General features: G+C 33.8%; 1 protein-coding gene across 2 annotated transcripts; it reads left to right on the plus strand.

The window, feature by feature from the left end:
• The first annotated feature begins 4,792 nt into the window (after window positions 1–4,792).
• Window positions 4,793–17,208, plus strand: LOC132727613 (zinc finger and BTB domain-containing protein 17-like). 2 transcript variants are annotated; one of them, XM_060713178.1, is made up of 6 exons: window positions 4,793–4,903; window positions 9,844–9,939; window positions 11,593–11,714; window positions 14,065–14,293; window positions 15,078–15,342; window positions 15,587–17,208. In XM_060713178.1, the coding sequence occupies exons 2-6, from the start codon at window positions 9,883–9,885 to the stop codon at window positions 16,561–16,563; spliced, it is 1,650 nt and encodes a 549-aa protein (XP_060569161.1). In that variant the 5' UTR covers window positions 4,793–4,903; window positions 9,844–9,882; the 3' UTR covers window positions 16,564–17,208. The 2 variants fall into 2 exon arrangements, with proteins under 2 accessions (XP_060569161.1, XP_060569171.1); XM_060713188.1 differs by lacking the exon at window positions 4,793–4,903 and adding an exon at window positions 6,974–7,567.
• Window positions 17,209–18,780: the final 1,572 nt, after the last annotated feature.

Raw genomic sequence — 18,780 nt, forward strand, 5'->3', positions numbered from 1 at the left:
AGAATTTCCATAGAAACAAAAGTATAATGTTTGGTATATGCATATACTTTTTGACCTTAATGCACAGCATTTTCTTAAAACATAAAAATAGGTTCAGTCCATGCTATTTAATACTTTACATCAAACGATGGATCACAGTTAATAAATATGACAAGAGCCTAGGTAGCACAGCCAGCCTCAAATACATGAGCCTCTAAGGATAACCTGGTTAACATATATAGAGTGCATTATGTAAAACAGGCATCAAATGGTGGTGTTGGTAGTTTTCACTCCGGATCACGACAAAGGGGTACGGCTCATTGAATGTTCACAAAATATGTATTTGATGGTAGAAAACATTTATCCTAAGTCAGAAATATATTCCAAGTCCATTCCCATTACACTATATACTAATATATATAGACAAGGGTACAACTCCCATAAGAAGGTGTCTATGCCCAATCAGGGTTTTTGCCTCGCAGTTTTTTACACGATACAGCATGAATAAAAAGGAATTATGCAATTTGTAGTCGAATGATTTATCTATCGAACCAATGTAAAACTTTTCTTATATCTCTTATACTTAACGAGACCTGGCCGTCAAAGTAACAAAAAAAACTGTTCATTTTCGCGAGGTCGACATCGATCGTGGCTACGCAGGAAACACAAAGTTCCACGACTGTTGCATTCGTTAGAGATAATATCACAAGCATTTATCATGCTGGGCAATTAAAAATACATAAAAGTAATCAAAATATACCAATAACCTATAATGACAATGTGATATAAACTCACCTGCGGCTTCAAAATATTTCCCCATTGAAATTTCTATAAAAACACCGCCATCTTGACGAATATAAACAACCGTCATCTGGTTGGTTGGTTTTTTTTCGGACATTTACGGGTATATTTTCGGGAAATAAATCGACGATATTGATATGTTAAATATTTCTTATGAAATTCGGAATGTTTTATTAATAAACTGGTAGTAGCGTACATAACAATAGGATAAATTTTACAACAGGATTGCTTCTTTCAGAGAGTAGTGCGCGCAAAGAATAACAAAAAAAAACAAAAACATTTCTTTTCAAATAAATAATATTTAAGCATGTTATTGCAGGAATTTTAACATCTTTTACCATCTACAACTCTAGATATTTGTTTCAATATGGTCACCCTCAATTTCGGAAAATGGAGAAAATAAAGTGAAGACCTAAGTAACATAACAAATTCTAATTTTCAGAATTATCATTTGTGACTATCCAAATATGTCATTTATAGTGTACTTCTATCAATTCTATGAAAATAATAATACAAAAACTAAAATATGTTCATATTTTTTTTATTTTTCAGTATCATAAATGTTTCAAAACGGTGCTCGGACAATGCATTTTTGTTTAAAAAGTTAATCCAAATACCAATTCTAACATTTAAAAAAAATTAATTCATATTCAATAAAAATAGAATAGATAATAATTATCTACATCATTTTAGGAAACAAATCACCAATTTTTAAGAGATTTTACCATGGCTATTTCATTTTATAGCTTATTGAACAAAACATGTGTCAATTTTCAAATAGTCCGAAATTGGTCGAAAATATTCATAATCTAACAAAAAATGTACATTTATAATTTCAAACTTCTTTTGAAGTAAGAACTACATAGCAAGTTACCTGATAGTTGTCAGAAACTTATCAGTTAAATTAAAAACACCTTAGAATAGATTTAATATGTATTATTCATATTTATAAAAGGTAGTTCTCAACCTCAGGAAAGGGAAAAATAAAGGTAAGACCTAAGCCACAAAAAGAGGTCTTCTAATTTTCACTATTTTCACTCAAGACAATCAAAATATGTGTTTTATTGTGTTTTATAGAGTAGTATCATCAACAATATGAATACAATAATGTTAAAACTAAAATAAGTTCATATTTATTATTTTTCAGTATCATGCACACTTCAATCAGTGCGCGGACAATGCATTTTCCGTAAAAATTGAAACCATTTTCTAATATTTTCCATTCTTTAAAAATCTGTTAAAAGTTCAATCTCACTAGAAAAAAAACATTGATCATCTTTACTATTTGAATCAATAAATCAATAATTACTAGAGATTTTTACTATTGCTAATTCATTTAATAGCTCACTCAACAAAATAGATTTAGGTTTTAAATTTTTTTAAAAATATTCATACCCTAAAAGAATTCTGTATCATAGATTTTGAAATACTTGTGCAGGAAGGAAATTTAGCAAGTTATATTAGAGTTTTCCTGTACTATAATGAACAATTAAAAAACAATGAAACGGAATCAATCAGGAAATATCAACAAAAAAAATTGAATTTGGTTACTATTTTCCATAATGCAAAAAAAAACCCAAAAAACAACAAATTATCATTTGTTATCATTTATGACCAAAAATGCTGGAAAAAAATGAAAGTTACAATTATCACTGAAAATAAAATGTTACATAGAAAAATAGAATACAGTACCATAAAAATTACTATTTTATGATATATGACTGGTTATATGACCCTTAAATCGTTGGTACATAAATATAACCAAAAGCTGCTTCAAGTTATATAGCAACCTTTCAAAAGTTTCTACAACAAACTGATAATAATGAAGGAATGTTGTTTTTATATTCAAAAATTATATTCATTACAAATCTTTTGATAAATGATTTTACAAACCACAGTACAATAATTAACAAAATACTGTTATTACATTATCACCTCATTATTTCTTAAAATGTTCAACAAGTATTGGTATAACACTTTCTAAGACACTTTTAGTGTTAGTTACACGTGGCTGGCCTTCAGAGTTCTTACATGTAAATGTATTATGCAATCCATCTTCGCCCTGTAGATATATTTTCGTCAGACTATTCAAATTTAGACCTGAACTGGCAATATTTTCAGCTGTGGCCAATTTACAAATGCCACAAGCAACAATACCTTGTAATGTACACAGATTTTTCGCCTTTTCTTTGCTGGATAAAAAGTTAAAGTAAACAGCCCTTGGAGAAAAAGTAAGTTGTACAGATATCAATTTCGCAAATTCTTATGAGAATCAGTGATAATTTCGTGTTTTTATCATCGTACTTCCGACCTTTCGCCATCGTTGTTTCATTTCTTCGAGTAGGTTAAACCGAAATACAGTATCCATTCTGTATATGTTGGGTTCGAGGTTCTTATCCGAAGTTTGGCGGAAAAGGTCGGGGAAACCGTAAGAATCAATGGGACATCAGGTGATTAGATGTAAATGGAATGTTTTTAAGTTAGAAACTATATAACACTATATTTTTTAATAAACTGAAATATTTCATAAAGATATACTATGCTCATCCTTGAGTAAAATATTTTAGTCACAGAAATTTATTGAAATCTATGATATTCTGAAATATTCTTACTGAGTATGTCTAATTTGAAAAAAAGAATAATCTATGTATCTAAGCTGTGTTCTCGATTAAAGGTCAAGTAAAGTTAGTCCTTTCTTAAAAAGAACTGCCAGTTTTTTTTAATGACACTATATATTCATATTGTGACCACCTATATATATAGTGTGTAGAATTTTAAACATAACAAATCTACTTTGTGCGAAGTCAAAACATGTTTATCTTATATTTACAAAGAGACTGTGTAGCAATTTCTAATATTTTATAATATCAAATTTGATCATAGCATATCTCTAGGATAATTTGTCACTCGGACATTTGCATTTAAATATAGATAAAGCAGTGAATTTAAAAAATGGAAAGGGGGGGGGCTTACTCCTCTTTGAAGTCATTTTGCAAAAACAAGTTAGTTGGGTACCCCTATATGTTATTCTCAGGCATTTCATTCTCCCAGAAAAATCACATCTTTAGCACGAAATATTAATTTCAAGGTAGAATTAACGACTTTTTCTCATAACATAATTCTATGGGAAAATAACAAATAAACTGAAACCCATTTTTCTAGTAAAATTTTCAATGAATAAAAAGGGAAAAGGAAACTTAAAAACAGGGATTATTCCATTTTTAAAATATACTTTAAACCCTGGAAATTATGCAAAAAAGGGAAAGTTTATATTTCGGGTATACAAAAATGGCTGCCTTTTTAGAAAAGTTTAAACGTTTAAACGATATTGACAACTTTTTGACTACCCAAATCAAATTTTCAAATACTTTTAATTTATTTTATATTATTCTTTTAATTTTGTAGTGTGTGTTAAATTAAACCATGTTTTGTTTTTAAAAAAAACCCAAAAACACTGAACTTTTTGCTTCTGATTTTAGAAGGATAAATCATTATTTTAAAGGGACTCCACTGAGGTTTGAAAGTCTAAAAACATAACATTTGAATTTCTTACATAAATGAGCTGGGGGCTCTTTAAACAGAAATATATGCAAAGATAGTTAAGAAACATACTTTGAAATAAATTGAAAATCGAATTTTTATGCTTTTCTTGGCCCAATGTGAGTGAAAAGCGTTTAAAGTAAAAAGCGTTTAAACGCTTTTCATTTTGGGTCAGTTTTTTACAATTTGAATAATTATTCTGAAAAAACGAAGTGCGCGAATGATCTGGAATTTTGCACAAAGATTATATAGTGGTCTAAACCTACATCAAATGGTACATTTATCTGGAAAAAATATTTTCAGTCCCATCATGTCAAACAACCTCAGTGGGGTCCCTTTAATAAATAGAGAACAAGCCAGTGACAATAATCTAGTAAAATATAACATATATAGTATACCTGTAGATTTTTTATTACGCGTGCTTGACGTTTCTTTCCGGACTTTTTGTTCAATACTTTTCTTTAGGTCGAATGAGAGATTTAAACTCTTCAGTTGAAGTCATTTCCGGTTTTTTGAGAAATGTCAAAAATTCCAAAAAAATAAAGAAGTATTTAGAAAATGATTTTAACAGAAAAATGGAATGGTATTTTATGTCTTTATTAGCGCATTTAAACGATAAATATCTTAAGCATAGTTTATTATCAAATTTGTTCCTTGAATCTAAAGGTTTCATAAAAATATGTTATTTGTTTTCCACTCTATCGTCAAATTTCGGTAAAAAAAATCCTCAAAGGGTTCAGATTAAGTCTCATCACATACATGTTGGCGTCTGTAAAACAGATTATTTAATCTCAATTTGATTTGCATTCTCGGTGAAATTTTAAATATAGATTTCATTGCCAATCTGGCATTCATCTGTGTACACCTCTACTGGCTCTAGTTAGGTGGGAAACACTGAAAATGTCTCTGAAAAATCCCAGTGTTGAGTGTTACCCAGGATCGAACCCGGGAGCTCAGGAGTGACAGCCAGTGGTCTCACCAACTGAGCTATAGCACCACCTAATTTCATACATGTGATATCCCGGCGGGATTTTAAAAAAGGAAGTGGCTAGCCGTACGGGCCCGTACGGCTAGCCAAAAGGTCTAGCGGTACGTGAGTCACGTACGACTAGCCAGGACGCACTGTATTGGCTAGCCGTACGGCACTTTTCAAAATTATATGGAAGTTGAAAATGCATAATTTATGTTATTTTATGACTTTAAGCGAGGATTTTAACCAAGAAACAGCAATTGTCTTCGAATGTTTACTCTTGAGAAATTAATCGCATTGTTGGCTATCGATCTTTGTCATCTGGTTGCATTTAGACAATTGAAATAGTTTACAAAGTTTTGATAATAATCCTTTTTTGTTCCATTTAGTTTAATTTTCGAAACCTTTAAAATGGAAAAAAACGAAATTAATTGTTGTTGGGCTCTGATAATTGCGTCAATTACCGACAGTATAGAAGTTATTTTGTCCATCATTTAGGAAAGTTTCCATTTTCCGTTCCGTTTATCTTCTGTATTTGAAAATTATAGAAATATTTTTACTTATCACCGTTTTCTTTTTTCAATGTTCTTTTTATTTATTTATTTATTCCACTCCGATCAATATTTATTCGATCCATGTGCTTAATTAACAAAAATGATTTAATAATTCATCTTTCATACAAATAAAACAACAAATGATAAGCATGAAAATCAACGACGGTATAACTTATAACATGCAACTTTAATTGATAGATTATACAACGCTTGTTCGTATCATTTTTTTACAAAATGACGGAGCATCTTTATTAAAGTGAACACACGAGGACAAATGCAGAGACTTGATTAAAATCCTCGTTTAAAGACACAAAATAACATATAATTTTAAAAAGTGCCGTACGGCTAGACAATACAGTGCGTCCTGGCTAGTCGTACTTGACTCACGTACGGCTAGCCACTTCCTTTAAAAAATCCCGATATTTCGACACTGATCCAATTCCCGATATTTAAAAAAAAATCAACATAAAGAAAATCAAACACAGCACCTGTATCTAAAATGTAAACCGTGCCTCCGGGCATTGATTGTTATCTGTCCATATCCTAAATTATAGCGGATTAAATGTTGAGTCGCCAATTGACAGCAAGGTGACATAAATTCGTAATAACCCAAAGTTATACTTAACACGTGTCGTGTGTGTCAGTCGATTGACCTCTTTTATAATTTGGCAGTAGGTATTACACGCTAACGTCATCAAAACGACCCTGTAAATTTACATGTATGAATTCGGCTCAACCTTTGATTTTCTTTGATAAGTGCCGCACTGATAAATATTAAAGGTGAGCAGAATCATTTAAAGTGGTTCATTCAAAAACCTGTTTAAGAAGCGGCAAAACTATGTCTTATTAACCTATTTTTAGTGAGTGGGTAATTTTTTTGTTTTGTTTAGGAATTACACAATCATCGCGGCAGAAATGTGGATTTAATTAACAGAAGGATTCTTGCATTTATTTTGAGTCTTCTACTTACATTACATTATTTAACTATCAGAGTCTTATGTTCATGAACAGTGTTCAATCTAGAGCGCTCCATTGCGCCATTGACCCCCTGAAAAGACCGCTGGCGCAAAACAAATTCAACTGTGGGCCCGACGGGGGCACTCATAGAAAATGCCATTAGAATGCTTTCTTAAACCTGATTAAGTACATAAAAAGTTTCTTGTGAATAATATTAATAAATACTGAATTCAAAACTGAAGTTTGTATAGAAAAACAAGAGCATGTTGGTAAGATAGTTACCGCACTCGGTAACCCTTTTAAAACCTTGATCGCTACGCTCTCTCGGTCCAGGTCTGTAAATACTATGCAGACCTGTTCTTCGTACCGTAACTATTACTTACTTTTGAGTCACAGTTTTTATAAACAAAACAAATCGTCACAGATAATCCAATACGTGCATGTAGTTATAGTTTTTTAACGGTCAAAACAAATTAAATATGCAATAACTTTCCGGAGGAAAAAAAACTATATATTTGTGAAAAAGTGCGAGTTAATTATAGAGGTTTGCATAAATTATTACGAACACGCCTTCAACCAATTAAAAAAGTCTTAAAGATGGAGCTAATCAAACACGATTGGCTAGGGAGTGTCTGACAATTGAGTAAATAAACTTTGATTGGTCTTTGGCTGGTCGGCGCTAAAACATTGTGCATATCAATAATCAATACAGACATCTTAAGCGTGACGTAAGAACTGCTGCCCTGACAAAAGATCAAAGGTACCGGTATGTCAATATACATTGTCTTAGCACCTGCTGACACTTTGTTTTTAGCTTGGATATATTGAGAAGGGTAAATGTTTTTAGCCACTATTGTAAGTTTATAAGCTAATTGCAAAATATGATTTTCCTTTATATATCGAGCGCTGATTAAAAAACTGAACATTGTTATCAAATATCCCTGGTAACATTTAAATAAGATTCATATGTTTCTTTGAACATTATGTCATTGTTTCTTTACCAATCAGTTCTTAAAATGGAGCCTGCATCAACGCTAACAGAACTCTCGAAAAAGGTCCAAATAATGTCATTTTTAGCTCGACTATTCGATAAGAATAAGTAGAGCTATTGCAGTCACCCGAGCGTCGGCGTAACCACTTATGTTAAAGTTTTTGTAATAGTTCAAATATTTTCAAAGTCCATTGACATATGGCTTTGAAACTTTGCACACTTGTTCACCATCATGACCCCAACCTGTAGACAGGAGGAGGTAACTCTATCAAGTATTTTTATAGAATTATGCCCCTTTTTCGACTTAGAATTTACGTTAAAGTTTTTGTAATAGTTCAAATATTTTCAAAGTCCATTGACATATGGCTTTGAAACTTTGCACACTTGTTCACCATCATGACCCCAACCTGTAGACAGGAGGAGGTAACTCTATCAAGTATTTTGACAGAATTATGCCCCTTTTTCGACTTAGAATTTACGTTAAAGTTTTTGTAATAGTTCAAATATTTTCAAAGTCCATTGACATATGGCTTTGAAACTTTGCACACTTGTTCACCATCATGACCCCAACCTGTAGACAGGAGGAGGTAACTCTATCAAGCATTTTGACAGAATTATGCCCCTTTTTCGACTTAGAATTTACGTTAAAGTTTTTGTAATAATTCAAATATTTTCAAAGTCCATAGACATATGGCTTTGAAACTTTGCACACTTGTTCAACATCATGACCCCAACCTGTAGACAGCAGGAGGTAACTCTATTAAGCATTTTGACAGAATTATGCCCCTTTTTCGACTTAGAATTTACGTTAAAGTTTTTGTAATAGTTTAAATATTTTCAAAGTCCATTGACATATGGCTTTGGAACTTTGCACACTTGTTCACCATCATGACCCCAACCTGTAAACAGGAGGAGGTAACTGTATCAGGCATTTTTTTTACTATCAAGCACTAAGAATAGTCGAGCATGCTGTCCTACCGACAGCTCTTGTTTTAGTTGAGTTAATTATTCTTTCACAGTAAAGATGCAATTCATTTTTTTGTGTTTTTTTGTGTTTTTTTTTTGGGAGGGATATATAGACATTTATAACTAGGCATTTTTTCCATGTTAAATATTATCAATTTAGACTTGAGAATCTACACAAAATGACCTCCAATACAGTAATATTTGTAGCATAAAAATGATTCACACTAAAAAAAAATAGTATTTGACTTGTGAAAATTTTGGCGAAAGAGTTCTTGGACTCGTGAAATTCTGACCCTACTGAGAGCCCTGGCTTGATATTTACCAACATCCTTTGATCAAATTATGCAGATGCTTGAAATTGACAACATCTAAATGTCAGATCTATTCATTTCTAATCACTTTCACATGTGCTGTTAAAAATGTGACCGTGGGACTTCTGGACATTGTGCTTATGTGTATCATAATACAATGCTGAGGTATTGATCATATTAAGGGACTTAATGGGTTCAAATACCTGGAGTCGATGCATCTCAGGGATTTTTTCCAGGATTTTGGGAACATGACCTATACCCATGATATTGGGAATTTCAGCGGTGTTTTGTTAAAACTTGGGAAAAATGCATTAAAGATTGAAATTTTGCAGTGATTAAATGGATGCAAAGAATTTCTGTCTAGGATGGCATCTTCAAACATTTAAGCACTATTACAGCGAAGAAGCCCTTATTTTCAAAGATTTTAGAATTTTTATTCAATATTTTTATTTTGTAACTTTCAATTTGGAATTTTTTCCTGTGGATTGGGAAAATAATATACTATTTTCACTTGGGAATATGACCCAATAACAGTTATACAATAAGTCAAAAAAATCCCTGCATCTCCTAGCTCCAGCAGGTGAGGTGGTTTGACCCCTGATGTTGCTTTGAAGTCTGTAACACCAGAGGTTAGCCAAAATCATCTTTTCTGTTTTGGCCCCATATGACCTATACTGTGTGTTGCGCCATAATACTGAAACAAACAAACATCTGTATATTTTTTTATTGAAATGTGAATTTTTTTGTACATATTATATGTTTGTATCATTTTAGACTGAACATTTTGATGTCTGAGGGAAGAACTACAGCGTTATGGCAACTGGAGCTCCTCTGTCACTGCGTTACCACAGTGACCAGCTCAACAACAAAGTATTCCTTATAGACTATCTCTTTTATTTTTTTATCATTAAAGGCCCGTTATGTTTTCATTTCTATATCTCAAAATCATGATGAACTTTTATAGTTTCCAAAAAGCAACTCATTGACCAATTACCTGAACTCTCTTTTCTTCCGTTGCTATTTTGCAGTTAGTACAGATATAGTGATTTAGTATTTTCATTTTTGTGTAAAAGTCAAAATACTTTTTTGTTTATATTTTGCTACTTTTACAACACATTATTTCACATTTAGGTAACAGGCATCTTATATGCTCTAAAACCATTATTTAAACGTTATAAATTCATGTTTGCAATTTCTACAGAAGTAAAAATTTATTTGTTTTTGAGGCAAAATGTGCCTTTAATACTTACATTATAGTTTGTACCTAATTCCCATCTACAGATTTGTTTGATAAAAACTATAATTATCCATTTTAAACTCTAATTCTCTGTTAGCCCTGTTGTCTGCAGTTTCATTTTAGAAATTTTATTGTGTTCCTTTAATACCTTGAACTTTTTGTCTTAAATGATCTTTAAGGTTTAATTCAGTGAGTCAGTTATGGCACATCACTAATTTAGTACCTTATTTGCCATTTTAAAGTGACAGTATATATATATAGATTGCCTATAATGATGGTTATTGACCAAGCGTCAGGGGCAAGTCGTTGTTTCCTTGAGCAAGATACTTTACACTCATTGAATAGTACTGGTTGGTTCCAGGAACGGATTCGAAAGTGTGTCTATAAGCTTATAGCTTCCTACACTATCAAACTGAAAGTAAGTCTGTAAAAACCAATTGATAATGAAAAAAATGTTTATGATAGATATTGAAACTACCTATATGATAAAATCATAAAAGACTGCCCCACTCTTTTTAAGAATTTATCTTTACCGATACTTTCAGAATGATATATATAAAAATTTCCCTTGGTCAAGCGGATTTTTGATCACTTTTTGTGTCACCTTGAAAAAGGCAACATATTGAGGTTACTTTTATTGGTGGGCGTTGTTGTCGGCATCCCCTAAAGCTTGTCCAGAGCATAACTCAGTCATTATAAGTCGGATTGACGCCAAACTTGGTATACATGCTTCTTTTAATGACCCGAATGACAAGAATTGTTACTCTGCGTTTCTTAATTTTTGAGTTATTGCCCTTTGTTGATTTTCATACTTAATTTTTGTCCGGGCCATTTCCCACAGAACTATAAAAGCTATGGACATGAAACTTCATAGGATGATAGATCTCATTGAGAAGCACAAAAACCGGTACTCTGTAATTCATGATTTTAGAGTTATATTATCAATCCTGATGTAACATTGTTACAACCAGTTCAAATGCCACTAAAGTTCAAGGTACATGTACATTGTAAGAGTGGTGTTTATAAATAACTTAAATATAAGAGGAAAATGCCTAAGTCACTGCGGACAGCTATACTGTTCACAAGGCGACACATCCAACTCGCAGAGTTCTAGTTTCATAGATAAGTATATAATTGAATACAAGTATGGCAAAATGTCAAGTTATTTTTATTTTTGCCTATTCACTGAGCATTTACACGTGGGTGGGCAAAGTGTCACTTTAATGGAGGTAACTTGATACAGAGCATATGAATTTATGATCAATTTGTTTTGTGACACATTTCAGGTGGTGTCTGTAATGAGAGAATTTTATCAGACAGGGGAGTTCTGTGATGTCATACTTCACACTGGAAATATTAAAATACATGCACATAGGATTGTGCTGGCTGCATTTAGTCCTTATTTCAGGTAAATCATGATAAACCATTTGTTTTGTTTATAAGCATGGTTTGTTTTAAGCATATCAGATGAAATCATCTATTTTCTATGACATTGACTTTCGTTGTTTTTTTTTCAACAAGTTCGTAAACTATCATGTATGAGTACATATAACATGATACACATGGGTAAAAGTTCAATACATTTGTATTTAAAATTCATGGAAAACCTTTATTTACAAATTTTTTTTTATAGTTTTTATGTAGAATAAGATGAATTTTGAGTCTAAAAATCTTCAATTCGTGAATAATTCTGATATCTTGTGTAACTTATTTACATACATACATATACATACATATATAAATTCAACTTATGACAAATGCTATGATCTTGTTGTTTTGAGTGTTGTGTATATTTGTTTTTAGCTCACCTGTCACAAAGTGACAGGGTGAGCTTTTGTGATTGCTTTTCGTCCGGCTTCTGTCCGTCGTCCGTAAACTTTTACTTTAAATGACATCTCCTCATAAACCACTAAGCCAATTTCGTCCAAACTTCACAGGAATGTTCCTTTGGTGGTCACCTTTGAAAATTGTTCAAAGAATTTAATTCCATGCAGAACTCTGGTTGCCATGGCAACCAAAAGAAAAAACTTTAAATATCTTCTTCTAAAAAACCCAAAGAGCTAGAGCTTAGATATTTGGCATGAAACATCTTCTAGTGAGTGTCTACCAAGTTTGTTCAAATAAAAGCCCTGGGGTCAAAATTGGCCCCGCCCCAGGGGGTCATTGATTTCCCCTATATGCATATAGTAAAAACTTGAAAAAAACTTCTTTTAAAGAACCGAAAGAGCTAGAGCTAAGATATTTAGCATGAAACATGTTCTAATGGATGTCTACCAAGTTTGTTCAAATAAAAGCCCTGGGGTCAAAATTGGCCCCGCCCCAGGGGGTCATTGATTTCCCCTATATGCATATAGTAAAAACTTAAAAAAACTTCTTTTAAAGAACCGAAAGAGCTAGAGCTAAGATATTTAGCATGAAACATGTTCTAATGGATGTCTACCAAGTTTGTTCAAATAGAAGCCCTGGAGTCAAAATTGGCCCCGCCCCAGGGGGTCATTGATTTCCCCTATATGCGTGTAGTAAAAACTTTAAAAAAACTTCTTTTAAAGAACCGAAAGAGCTAGAGCTAAGATATTTAGCATGAAACATGTTCTAATGAATGTCTACCAAGTTTGTTCAAATAAAGGCCATGGGGTCAAAATTGGCCCCGCCCTGGGGGTCATTGATTTTCCTTATATGTGTATAGCAAAAACTTAAAAAACCTCTTTGAAAAAATCCCAAATAGCTAGAGTTAAGATATTAAGCATGAAACATCTTCAAGTGAGTGTCTACAACGTTTGTTCACATTAAAGCCCTGGGGTCACAAATGGCCCTGTCCCGGGGGTCATTGATTTCCTTATATGTGTATAGCAAAAACTTAAAAAATCTTCTTTGAAATAACCCAAATAGCTAGAGTTAGATATTAAGCATGATACATCTTCTAATAAGTGTCTACAAAGTTTGTTCAAATAAAAGCACTGGGGTCAAAACTGGCCCCGCCCCAGAGGTGTCATTGTTTTTAACTATATGTGTAAAGTAAAAACTTAAAAAATCTTCTTTTAAAAAACCCATTGAGCTAGAGCTTAGATGTTTAGCATGAAACATCTTCTTATGGGTTTCTACCAAGTTTGTTCAAATAAAAGCCCTTTGGTTAAAATTAACTCTGCCGGGGGGGGGGGGGAGAAGGTCATTGTTTTTCCTTATATGTGTAAAGCAAAAACTTAACATCATGAAACATCTTCTAATGGGTGTCTTAATTCCAAGTTTGTTCAAATAAAAGCCCTGGGGTTTAAACTGGCCCCGCTTCGGGGGCCTATATACAGGTGAGCGACAATAGAGTGGTAAAATAGAGTGGTATATTCACTAACAGAAATAAATAAATTGTAGCTTGTATCGATATTTGAAAGTGTTTATCGATATTGTATCAGAGGATGAATATCACATTATATCGATATTGCGATATTCAAGGACAGCCCTAGTCTTATTGTCATTTTAGTCTAATGGTTACTGCTGCAAAGATCATGTGTGATTAGTAGTTGGTTACCTGTGGAGAAAGCTTCAACAATTAATCGAACCGTGATTGTTTGGACATTGAGTAAGATCAATGGTTTTACTTGACTGCTAACTTATGTCAGAGAATAATGCACAAAGTGGCTTCTTTCATCTTTTTTCCACCAGTAAAGCTGGAAAGTCACCATATGACCTGTATAGCGTCAGTTTGAAATAAAGGTTTAACAATTAAAAAAAAAAAGGTTCATTATACTGTTAAAACATTTCAGAGATTTATTCCACGAGCCTGACAACAAACATAAAACAGACATCAATTTAGGCAACCACTTGCGTGATGAATGTGTACGACAACTTGTTGACTTCTGTTACTCTAGCAACATCACTGTAGACTCGCAATCAGCAGATAAAATCCTGACAGCGGCTAATTTCCTGCAGATCAAAGAAATTGAAAAACTTTGTATAACTTTCCTGGCGGCTCAACAAGCTCTTAAATCTGAGGTTTGTAAAAAAACACTTTCTTAAATTCTTCAGATATCAAATGTTATTTATTTAAACTCAGTTTTGGAATTGAGCTTGTAGCTTTCTTTAAACTACTTCAAAGTCAGTCTCCTTAAAGTAACCAGTTGTGGTGTTATATGATGAAATACAGTAATTACCCCCAGTAGGGCTCAAACCCTCAGTTAAATCATAAACCTTAACCGCTAGGCCACAACTGGCATTATTGTAAATAGTAGAGTAAACAATATTTATTCTTCCAGTTATCTTAGTTGATTTTCTAAATTACAGTTTTTGTTGAGAAATGTATGCAACATGTGTCTTGATTTTAAATCTGCTTATCTACTGAGATAAAAATGAATCAATACCATTGTGACAATTTTGATTTCAATTTAAGTAGATTTGCGAAAGAATACATATGAGCCACGTCATGACAAAACCAACATAGTGCGTTTGCGACCAGCATGGATCCAGACCAGCCTGCGCATCTGCACAGTCTGATCAGGATCCATGCTGTTGGCTTACAAACCCTATAGCAAGTAGAGAAACTGATAGCGAACAGCATGGATCCTGATCAGACTGTGTGGATGAGCAGGCTGGTCTGGATCCATGCTGGTCACAAACGCACTATGCTGGTTTTGTCATGACGTGGCTCATATATCAAGCTATCATTCTGATTCAAGTCTTTGAGTAAATTTTTAAAAAAACAAGAAGACTATCTAAATGAAAGAAAAAGAAAAAATACCTATGTTTGTTTTTCATAAATGAAAGTTTCTTATATTAACAGGCAGTTCAGCAACAAACTTCTCCAGTATTTGTACCTACAACCACAACAACTCAATCTCCAACCCAGGACAAAAGCAGGCGTGATGGTTTACGTGAACTTGCCTGTGCGGACACATCAGGTATTGGCAGTAGTAACACCAGCCCACGACAGTCGTCAAGGCCGAGTTCGGTACCAAGTGGTAATGGTTCTGTGATCATACAGCCTCTGGAAGACAATGACCTCGAACATGTAGTGGTCAAAAAAGAACAGGACGAGTCACCATCAGGTATTGACAGGAAAAAGAAATTCCTTACATCATAACATTGTGATTGCATAAAATAATTTACCAGTTTTATTTAGCACCTCTTTCTTTGATGTATGATACAGTGCTTGACCAGTAGCTAGCAAATTTATCTGGCTTCCATTATAAAATGAAATCATTTAAGTTTTGTTTATTGTTTGTTATTAAGTAAAATGTTAATAAAATGTTTATTTTATTCATTGGATTTTATGTGTATGTTATATTTCAGATCAACCATTCTTTACACCAAGCAGCTCCTTTTCATGGAGCCGGCCCGACTATGATAATTTTCGATCAGGTATGCCAACTTTTCCTGGATTTCTGTTTCCACCAATTGGAAGTGCCTTTACCTTGCCTGTAACCACCTCAGTTCAACACCAACTTCTTATGAAAGCTTTAACCAAGACTTCTCCCAGCTCAGGCGACCCTGGGGAGGTAAGGGAAGGGTATTTAGGGAAATACGGGGCACCAGTTCAAGCAAAAGAGGAAAATAACCAGTCAGACACTGAGGAAAACAACAATACTGATACACCATCCTCACACCAGTGTCATATATGCCTTAAACTTTTTCAGAATCTTGCTACCTTAAAAGCGCATGTGATGTCAGAGCATCGTGAAGTTTTAACGGCTCCAGCCCTTTCACCTTACAAGATGATGTCCCCAGTACGTAAGTTGTCAACTGAAAATACAAATCAAAGCAGTTCTCAGGCTCCAAAAGACACAGAGGACTACGGGGGTAGCAATATGTGCGGAACTTGCGGGAAGTCGTTTCGTGATCCGCAGTCCCTGAAGTTCCATAGATACAACCACGTTCTGCGTTATCAATGTAATTACTGCGGAAAGAGGTTCTCTCGTAGCTGGAACTTGCATCGGCATCGTAAGACACACTATCGTCAACTTCAAGAGGCTGGCCTCGGTACAGACGAAGTGCATCCAATAGATGTTGATGAGAGCACTAATCAAACGCCGACTCCTACGTATGAAGTGGAAAAAGATCTGATTCTGACGTCCCCGTATGCTGATTACCGCAATCATCGGCATGATATGATGCCATTTGCCTTTGATATGAGGAAGAGCGCACCTTCTTGTACCTATGGTATGGAAGAGTCAAAGGATACTGATGGGGACACGTTGATGGATGGTAAGTCTGGTACAGAACAGGAGGTAGAAGATGCAGATAAAGAACAAACCAAAGCTGACCCTTAACGATGGTTACCCTAGGAAGGTAAATTAAATGTATAAACATAGCTGTTGAAAGGAGCTTAAAGCTACCCTCTGTATTATATACTGAAATTCAAACATTATAGTGTGATGAATATTAGATTATCAGTGTTAATGCTGAACATTGGACAAAACTTGTGTTAGTAATGACACATGTAACCTTTCATACAAGTAGGACTTGTTTTATAACATTTTTGTTGGTTTTGCTAATTATTTCTACATCGGAAGATGTATAGTTTGTTTAAATCATCAAAATTTAGATATATATGTTCCACATTTACCTCATTTTGTTAGTTATCATAAATAGTAACATAGCTTTGTTAATACAGCCAAAATATATAAATGTAGAAAAAATCTTAATATTTTATTATACTGTTAAATAATATTCTCATTATATTGTCAGAAGTTGGTCTGAAAAGTACATAGCTGAGAGTGATTTTGTTATGTAGGATAAAAAAAGACATTATCTTGCTTTGTGTAAGATTGTCAAAAATTGTTAAAATGTTTAATTATTGCTAAAACAAGAGTTTTCCTGATTTCCATCTTGTTCTTGTTAACACAAAGTAATACCACTATTGATATATCATTTCATAATACATGTATGTCACATGCATAAAGCCTAGGTCACAAATAAGAAAATGCCGCCGGGCGGCGTCTGTTTCTCCAAAAAATCGCAATATCGGCCGGCGTCCGTCCGGCGGCAGTGACTATCGGATGGCAGCAGCTGAAAATTTTGCTCATCGAGCGGGCGCCTTCGAGTTTTAAGTAATACTTAAAAGCTAACGGCGGCCGGACGATAATTTTTGGGGTCACTGAGTATAAATATCATCGAGGGGACATCGCTCGGTGGCCGCGCGACGACCGGCGATGATTTTTTGATTATGCGATTTTTTGTTCTACTAAAACACCGTCCGATTTAAAAGGCGTCCGGGCGGACATCGGCCGGGCCCCTACCGGTGCCTGAAGAGAGACAAGTAGTCAAATGATTATCGCCCGGTACCCGGACGATTCATGTACAGGCACCGGGCGGTCATCGTTTTGTCATCCGGCGACCGGGCTGCTTGTGTTTGTTGTAATTTCAGCTTGAAGAAGTTGTAATTGCCTCAAAAATATATTTGTGAATTTCTTTTGAATACTAGTAAACATGAATTTTTTCTTCAATGTCCATGCGAATGTCTGATTGATTTTCGCCTTCTACGGCCTCGATACTGGCCGTTGGTGACTCGGTGTCAACAACACGGACCATCTCCTTGGCCTTCCCCTTGGCTTTGGCAGCTGACTTCTTTGCTGGCATAATTACAACTGGCTGATTTATAAAGGATGTCATTAAATGTAAAGTCATTGTCGCCGGGCGCCCGCGCGGCAACCGTCCGATTCACTTTTAAATCGCACAGGCGCCGTACGGACATCGGGCGGCGACCGCCCGATCCGTTCAATTCTTTCCGGCAAAAAATCGCCCGACGACTGTTTCATTCATGACCACGCAAGGTATCAGATTTAAAATCGCCCGGCGTCCACGACATCAAAAAATCTGCCGATTTTATAAAAATCGTTTAATCGGACGGCGCCGTTTGATTTGTGACCTAGGCATAAGCATGCATGTTGAAAACTCTGTAATTCTATAATAGATTTTCTTTACCTTGATTTTCTTTTAATATGCCTGATTCTGGAAATGAATCTTCTCAAATAAGGTAGATTCTAAAAATAGATTTTCTTTAATAAGGTAGATTTGAAAAAAAAAGATTTTCTTTGATAATTCCAGTGCAGAAAAGTCAGTATAATCAATATTGGCAATTGTTATGAATAGTGTCTGTTGTATATATATAATTATGGATATATTTTAAATGAAGTTAAAGAGACAGTTACAAAGTTACTTATTAATAGTGTGATTTGTTGATTATTGTTAAAACAACTTGTGCAATGCTGTTATATAGTATTTTATTTTTTCTTAGATTTTTTCTTATTAGTATAAAGTTGAATTTTGAAACTTTTATTGATTGTTTTAGGGATGTTTCAAAAATATGTTGCTGTACTATTTTTGAAATTGTTGTTATTTTGATAATTTAGTATGTTACTTGTAGAATTTAATTCTGATAAAGCTACTGATAATGTTTAATTTCAACATAAGGTGAAGGACGCAGATTTCAGTTTTCACACCTTTAAATATTCACATTTTAATCATTTTTTGTCCCTGAAAATATT

The sequence above is a fragment of the Ruditapes philippinarum genome, unplaced genomic scaffold (genome assembly GCF_026571515.1).
Source record: "Ruditapes philippinarum isolate M1 unplaced genomic scaffold, ASM2657151v2 ctg2694_1_1_1_1, whole genome shotgun sequence".
Lineage (NCBI taxonomy): Eukaryota > Metazoa > Mollusca > Bivalvia > Venerida > Veneridae > Ruditapes > Ruditapes philippinarum.